Source organism: Epinephelus moara, chromosome 20 (genome assembly GCF_006386435.1).
Source record: "Epinephelus moara isolate mb chromosome 20, YSFRI_EMoa_1.0, whole genome shotgun sequence".
Lineage (NCBI taxonomy): Eukaryota > Metazoa > Chordata > Actinopteri > Perciformes > Serranidae > Epinephelus > Epinephelus moara.
In genome coordinates, this window is record NC_065525.1 from 17,826,848 (window position 1) to 17,835,575 (window position 8,728).

Here is an 8,728-nt window from a genome sequence, read left to right on the forward strand (position 1 = left end):
GTTCAGGTCAGGTCAAAGAGCAGTGATACTATGTCATGTGCATTGTATTAAGTTGTAGGGTATGCCTGCATTTATTTCTTTAATCAGAACACAAAATGAATTTCCACTTAGCTATAATAAAATGTTTTCTGATTAAGACTGACAATGACTCAGTGAATACCTTACTCAATTCTATTTGATTAATGGTAAAACAGGTCCCTGTTTACATTCAACGGTATTTGTGTGGGCAAACTGATGAAAATTAGTCTGTTGATGACCACAGTGGATTGTTCAGTCATTGCAGTGCCAAATAAATTCAAATTTACCCATTGAACGGGTCACCTCAGCCATCATCACAACAATTGCCCCCCCTGAGAAATTTGGCAGGAGCCGCATAGTTTCCCAGTCTTTTCAACTATTTCCCTGTTGCACTATGACCCCGTCTTTATCATCCCGTCCCATCCCGTCCCTGTTTTACTTGTGTCCTCTTCATCTCTCCTCCAGTGATCTCAGCTCTAGTGAACCCTCACTCAAATCCTCTCCCTCCGAACTCAAGCTCTCCTTTCTTCTCCCTCTTTGCCTCCCCCAGGGCCTTCTGCCTCAGCTCCAGAGGGCGATTCTCAGAACCATAGGTGTTGTGAAACCTCTTTCCAGCCCTGTTTTTGTACTTTTGTGACCTTGTTGGGCGTCATCTGTTTGGACAGAAAGAAATATGGCTGGTAACTCAGTTGGAAAGAGTAAATTGAGACTTGAATGTGCTACACAGTTCACAAGAACACGAGGCACAGAGAAGAAGGCGAAGCAGAGGTGGAGAAGAGAAACAAAAGCAAACTGGGGAAAGAGTGAAAAAAGAAGATAAGAAAAGGTTACAGGGAGTCAAAGGAGTTGCATGGAGCTTTTTGTATTTCCCCTTCTGCACGCTGTTTCTGCAGTTTCGCTTCAGCGACAAAACACGTGCATGTCTGACACAGTGATGTAAACGAGTGACCACACAACAAAAGCCTATTTCAGTCCAAACCAAACCACTCTTCCAAATAAGGAGAAGTGCAGACAGTTTGCTGCTTATGTTCTGTCTTTTAATCAAAGATGTGAGATAGCGTACCTCAAACAGGTTTTTGCTTCGTGTGATTAATTCGAGCTCTCTGCCTTGAGATAAAAGCCCTTTTTGATACATCTAATTTAAGGCAGACTGACAGTAGTGCCACTGAGTAGAATCACCTCATGTGAATTGCAAACAGCTAGGTCTAAATTAATAATGTAAATATTTAATCTCTTTCAGGTCAAGAGTGAAGGCCCCAAGCTGGTGCCATTCTTCAAGGCAACCTGTGTATACTTTGTCCTGTGGCTGCCCACCTCAAGCCCATCCTGGTTCAGCGCACTGATCAAATGTCTGCCCATCTTCTGCCTCTGGGTGTTCTTACTGGCACATGGGTTCAGCTTCCTCGGTGCTCACTCCAGTGCCCGCAAGATCTTGGCTGGCCTCATCTTTTCTGCTCTGGGTGACGCCTTTCTCATCTGGCAGGAGCAGGGCTACTTCGTCCACGGTGAGGAGAAACTTCACACACTGAGTTGCAAAACATATGAGCGGTCAGGTATTCATACAGGTTTGAAACAAAGCCCCAGGTTAGAAAAATAGTCGTGAAGGACAAAGTGAGGATGAACAGGAAATCGGTTGTAAACACCCATAACTGTTTACAGACATAACTCGTTCAACTTTGACTCACTGCATGCACCTTTTCCTCCTACTACTTTCTGGCTAACCTTCAAATTAAGTGGTATATAATCTGATGAAATATTTGGCTGGTTTCCAAGTTGTCTCATTGCCCAGTAGACTTGTTGTGACATGTTGCAATGATGCAGTGCTCGATATTATCAGAAAGGGCTCTGGTGAGTCACAAAGTTATCTTGACCAATAGGAACACAGGCCAAAATTTAAAATACAAGAGCCAAGTTATGTAATAAACATAAATGATCATTTTAAATGATTATTTTCTTCACTTCATCAGGTGTCATGCTTCAAGCTGGCTAGATAATACTGGACAATATATTGTATCGATATTGTGATTTGAGACTAAATATTGTCAGTCGTGTTGTCTTTTTCTGATTTTATAGGCTGCATTACAGTAAAATTATGTACTTTTCTAGCTGTTCTATTCTATTCTTTGCCTTTGCCCAATTAGTCATTATATTCACATTACTGTTGATTATTAATCAAAAATCATTTGGTGAATATTATGTGAAAGCACGAAAACATAGAAAATACAACATCGATACAGAGGTATCTGGTCAAAACTATCACAGTATTTGATTTTCTCCACATAACCCAGCCCTAATGCACTGTAGGATTGTATTTAAATCATACATATTTTCCTGCAGGCCTTCTGATGTTTGCCATCACCCACATCCTCTACTCATCTGCCTTTGGGATGAAGCCCATTAACATGTCCGCCGGCCTGGTGATCACTGCCGTGTCCTCTCTGAGCTACATGCTGTTGTACCCCTACCTGTCCGGCCCCTTCACCTACCTGGTGGCCGTCTACATCGCTTTGATCGGCTTCATGGGCTGGAGGGCTATCGCGGGCCTGCAGCTGGCCAACGACCTCTGGACGTGGACCAAGCTGTCCGCCTGCCTGGGCGCCGTGCTCTTCATGGTCTCCGACCTCACCATTGCCGTCAACAAGTTCTGCTTCCCCGTGCCCCATTCGCGCGCCATCATCATGGCCACCTACTACGCCGCCCAGATGCTGATAGCGCTGTCGGCCGTCGAGTGCCAGGACGCCGAGGTGGCCAGGAAGAGATTGTGAGGTGCTGCGGTGTCCGCAGTGAATGGCCGCGAGGCTGGGAAGGCGGCAGCTGCCCCACCTCCGGCCCTGAGTGATCATGGACACATCTCACTGCCAGATCCCCAACCCTTGACCCTCATTTCAGTGTGGTGCTCCCACACCGTTGTTACCATGACGACTGGCTCACTCCAGTCTTCACGTGGCTATCACTCTACTACCCCACTAGTACGATAGTCTCACACCTGTCTTCTTACCATGAAGATAAGGTAGAATTATCTTTAGCCTCTCCCGACAACAGTCCTACCTGCCTCCTCCGATCCTAGAATGGCCGTCTCTCCACCTAGTTACCATGGAGACAAGTGTAGTGATATTAACCTGCTATATATAGAGAGTATTACTTTACTTTTAACTATTATGTTTTAATTTAAGGGGAGCACGTCACTGGGGACCTTCAAGAAGTGCGTGTGGGAGAGCGATTGTGTGTGTGTGAGCGTGTGTGTGTGTGTGTGTGTGTGTGTGTGTGTGTGTGTGTGTGTGCATTTTATGTGTGTTTGATTAACACTCTTACCTCGCTTTCCACACAGTTCCATCACGCACAGTCAACACACTGACTCCCACCACACACGTCTTCTTTAAGTGGTCCAATAATACAACATGACATCTTATTTTTGTCTTTTTTGTTTTGTTGCCTGAGACCTTGTTAAAAAGGGATTTTTTTTCTTACAGACTCACCCATGTTTGGCTTTTTTCACCCTCTGTTGCTCCCCCTGAATTAAGGGTGCTATTCTTAAAGTTGGGAGCATAATCCACACCTGCTTTATTATCTGCAGTCCCTTCCATTTCATTTATAATAACCACACTGCCTTTATTCACTCCACGATTTACATCGTCAAGAAATCCTCACCTGGTCTTTGCGGGTGAATGAATTAGGTTGTTCTTGAATAGCTGGATGTGCAGGGAAAGAATGACGGAGACGAGGAATAAGGCAATGAGGCGGAAAGGCAAGCAGGGAAAGTTGCGTGACTGCAACAACTGCAGTGTATTGTAGCTGTAGTGACTGAGATTTGGAGATTGTTTTTAGAAGCTTGATCCAGTTATTGACACTGTCCTGCTGTCACAAAGAGAACTCAGAACACACCATAGTCCTCGCAGACTGCTGTATATATACCAACATGCTGCACACTGCACCTGCTTACCCTGATGGTGTTAAGTCTCTCGGGCTTTTTACAGTGTTTTGCCTGCACAGTTTTTTTCCAGAAATGAGGTGTAAATGTTGACAAGCACACACACCTGACACCTACGACCCCTGCCGGTTTAGTTATTAGGAAAAGTCCACAGGGTTCTAGATCAGCCGCCCCATGCTGTCATTGGCCAGGGACCATGTTATGAAGAATGAAAAAGAAAGAGCTGTGTTACTGGCTGGAATCTTTTTGTTTATCAACTCTCCCTGTGTGTATCTGGGCCTCAGAAGGCATTCACTCATAACGACACGCACACAAACACACACATAAACATACACACTGCCCATGGGCAGTGTGGGTGAGGAAAAAAGGGAGATGGGGGAACTGACTTGTCATGTGAGGGAACAGTTATCCCATTATTCCCAATAATTCCCTCTCACAGGACATTTCATCAGCTTTAATCCCGCAAAATCCACCGCGGCTAATCCCCGACAGGTCTGCTGATATTTTTTGTCTTTCATCTGTCACACATTTCCCTCTCTCACCTTTCATTTGTTACGCTGCAAACCATTCATGCAAGGATGAACGGTCAAAATACTGAAGAAGTATACTGTAACCCTTTCCTCAGTTGTCTACATACTGTATATGCATGTTTGGAGTGTGTGCATGTGTGAGAGTGTATGTATTGCTGTTGAGTGAATGTGTGTGTGTGCCTGTGACAAGTCAGAACCAACTCAATGCCAGATATGCTGTGAACCATCATAGTTTGTGTGGAGTAGACACACGACTGGATATCTTTAATGTATTCTCACAAGGCTCTTAAACTTCATACTCTTCACCTCTTGAGATTTGCAACTACTTAATGTATTTTACAGCATCTCCCAAAAGTGTTGTCAGTTAAGGATGACTTTAAGGTAGTATTTGATGGGCAACAGTATATTGAAACTGGAGTCCATCTCTTTTTTAGGATTAATTTGACCTTAAAGCTGGGGTAGGCTATTTTCTGGAAAAGTGGAAAAAAATGCCAGGACTTTAAAATACAGCCCTCCTCCTGCAGCTCTCCCCCCTATGTCCTAAAGCGGGATTTATATTTGTACGTCAGCTCTATGCAGTGCCTACGTCCTTGTGAGCATTTATACTTGTGCGGTGGTGTATCTGTGTCACTCTGCAGTTACACCTCCAAAACACTAGTTGGCAGCGGGGTTTCTGTGAAGTGCTGTAAAGTTTAGTTGATTCAAAACACAAATTAAACATGGCTTAATAGCAACAATTTCAAACACAAGTACACAAAATCAGCTTCACTATAACTCACAGCATTCACAGACAAAGCACTTGTCTTTATCTGGACACATTTTCCCCACAAATACAACATGCTAATGTTTTTAGCACAAGCCTATGGCATTTTTCATTCTATAAATTAGCCTAGCGGCTAGCAGACTTTTCTTCTACTCATATGAAGCCAGGGACAACAGCAACATTTAACAAAGGTAACGTTACAAAATTCGTCTTCACAAGGTTCACTGACCAAACAACTGTCTTATACTTAACACATTTTCCAAACATATATAACATGCTAGCTAGCTCATGCCTATGGCATTTTACATTGTATTAATTAGCCTAGCAACGAGTGGCGATTTCCTGTACTCCTATTAAGCCAGGATAAATCACACACAAGATTTAAAATGCTATTTAGTGGAGGCTTTATTGTCTTCACAATTTATTGTTTCTTATCTGTGAAATGAAAGTAAATTAAGGCTTCATTTCCACTGAGGGAAATGGTTTCAGTTGACATAAATACACAAGAGGTCTGCGTCAACTGCGTCAAGTATAAATCCTGCTTAAGCCCCTCCCGCCCAAACGAACACGGGCATGTGCATGCGCTTCATACAGTAACCTGAATGAGTATTAGTCATTTATTTCAGATATCCTGATCATGATTTTGATCCTGATGCCTTCATGTAGCGTCAATTCTATGAGAATTAATGTCCTGTTTTCTTTAAAAAATTGTGGGCCTGTAAAGCCTGTTGAGATGTCACATTTGAGGCTCTAGCTAACGTTAGCTAGCTACATAAACATGGACTTAAATTAGCCGCAGCCATGTGAATTTGGCTACAGTGAGCTGAAGACTAAACTCTTCGCAACATTTTCTCTTGATCTCTCAAACACTTGCCGATATTGACACATTTTATTGTGTTGCTGTCTGACTCTTTCTTTTTTGAAAAGTCCGTTCCGTTACGTGCAAAAACATTATTATTGGATTTTTGCTGATGAAAAAAGCCTATCCCAGCTTTAATAGTAAACATTTCGACCAGTTACCTAGTATACATCACTGGCATTATGATTAATACCACTAACCAGCAAATCAGTTTTTCACACACATGTACACTTGCAATTTAAAGTATTAATCTATCACTAACGAAAAATAGCAAAGGGACAGGCCTGTTTGGTGTTTCAGTCTACATGCACCTCATTGTGATATATTGTCCTGTGTATAAAACAAACAAGCGTGGAGAAGAAACAGACCCGTGTTATGGGTTCCTTCTGTTGGGTCAGTGGCCCCTGGAGCTGTCGGTAACACACCCACATATGCACAAAAAAAACCCCACACACATCAAAACATGTTTATGCATGGCATCAGCCACCATCGCAGATCTGCAGGCAGATCATGGTGTTGACACTCATCAAGGTTACTTAAATACAACAGCAGCACACAGTCTTAGTTTGACCAGGAATGACACTCAGCTCGAGCGTCTGTTCCTCGCCACCTCACCGGATAGTTCCTCAATCTCCTTTCGGCCTGTCAGCACGCTCGTCAGCGTGATATTTCTGCTTTGTCAGTCAGAAGTGTTTTATCAGTCGGTCTGTGTAACCAACAGCCCGACTCTGTGGTACTCTTCTTCTTTTCATCTCATCCACCTCACTGGCGGAAGAAGTTCTGTCAACAATTAATAAGAGCCTTTGTGTGGAACGACGCCCACAGAGGCTTGCCAGCAGACATACATTTGTCTGCTTTATGCTGTCTTAAATCAGGGTTTAGCGGAGTACAAGCAGAGATGCTGGTTAACATGATGGACTATCCAGTACGCAGTCTAATGTAAGACCACGAGAGAGTGACGAGACTGACTCAATCTGTCTTACTCATCCTTACTATGTGGGCAATTTATGTAGGCTCTACTTTCTTTGTCTTCTGCCACATAAAGCCTCCTAACTTGTGTTCCTGATGGCTGCATGCCAGAAGACAGGCTTTACTTTGAAGTATTGCTGAGATTATTTTTGTCGGCCAGCCCACAGTTTTGGAAAATCTCCACGACTTTGGAAAGTGAAGTTGCTTTTTCTATGAGTGATAGATGAGTGGTAAAAGACGAAGTTAAATACCATATTTAGTTTTGAATACTGCGTTTCTCCTCCGTCATTTCTATTTGTATTTGACTCGGGCACAGAAAGCTTAATAGAAAACCGAACTCGTTACATTGAGTGGATGTTAGCATCAGAGCCCTCTCATGTATCAAACAACCTTTTGTTTTCGAGGAGGCAGAGGTCTCCCTCATCAGTGCAGGAGTGCATTTGGCCTTCCACTTAGGAAGGAGGTTATTGTTGAGCGATACTGTAGCTATAAATTAGGCGAGGAGGTGAAATATGACACACAGGGGAAGACTCCCTTTCCATCCGGCCCGTTGGCTGCCATCCTGTCCCCCCCACAGATGGCAGGCCAGAAGGCGCATCACTTTACCTCTGCCTGTCAACAGCCCTGTTGTTCTGAGCTTTGTGCACGCAGACAAAAGGGACCTGGGAGAGCTGTGGGAGGCCAGTATGGTTCGTCCTGCACTGTGAGTAATGAGCTGGAACCAGTAGCTGTTGTAGAAAGGTCCTGTGGTTTCACTCGGCCCTCCGAATACGTTTGCACTTCTTTTTTTTCTTCTTTTTGCTGTTGTTTCCTGTGATGTTTTATTTGAAGCCTTTGCTGTGCTCATTACCACGCAGCAGGTGACATTCAAAACATAGAGCTGTAAAGGTGGTATTCCTTTACTCATTCATTACAAGTAGGGTAGGAATCCTCATGACTCATTTACAGTAAGGGAAATGTGCACACTACACACCCAGGTGTTTTCACTGACAGTCCTCCGACATCAGTATAAGCCTATGACAAGTATGTAAAAGGAATGCCATCTTTTTAATACTAACTTACAGTGTGCTGCAACTTTCTGTATACAGAGTAAGGCCAGTCAATCTCTCTTAAAAAGCTAGTGTTTAAAACAAAAGTTTGTCATGTACTGTATCTTTTAAATATATATTCCTCTTTCATTTAACTCTTTGCATCCCTGTCTTTAAGAGAGACAGCAGTGACTGTTTTGATGTCGATGGTTGAAGCACAAGAAGGTGACGCATGGGCGCATGAGAGAATCATCGTTATTCTTTAGAAGGTATTAATTGCTCTTGAAGTGTTACAAACCTTTATGTATGAATATATTTTGTAAGAGTTATCCTTTTATTTGCAGAAAAGCATCCCCAAATGTTATTCTTGCGTGTCACTGTGGAAAGAGCTGGGTTTGTTTTCCACAGAAAAACTATTGAAGGCCCATTACAATGCAACATATGACCTAATTTTATGAACAAATGTGTTGTTTTTTTTCTCTTGCTGATATATTTGACCTTGTTTTCCTTGATTTTCACTTTGTGATTTCTTTCTTTCATGACTGTAGAGACGAGATAGTTTCTTTGCTGTAGTGAAACTGCTATGAATGTGAATATCTATTGGAAAAATAAATGCAAGTACAATGCAACTTC

General features: G+C 42.9%; 1 protein-coding gene across 1 annotated transcript in view; it reads left to right on the plus strand.

Annotated features, from left to right (window-relative positions):
- The window catches only part of tmem86a (transmembrane protein 86A), a 17,927-nt gene extending 9,199 nt beyond the window's left edge, over positions 1-8,728 (plus strand). The window contains exons 2-3 of the mRNA XM_050073150.1: positions 1,259-1,523; positions 2,356-8,728. Coding sequence (XP_049929107.1) covers positions 1,259-1,523; positions 2,356-2,783 — 693 coding nt within the window. The 3' untranslated portion in view covers positions 2,784-8,728. The remainder of the gene's footprint in view (positions 1-1,258; positions 1,524-2,355) is intronic.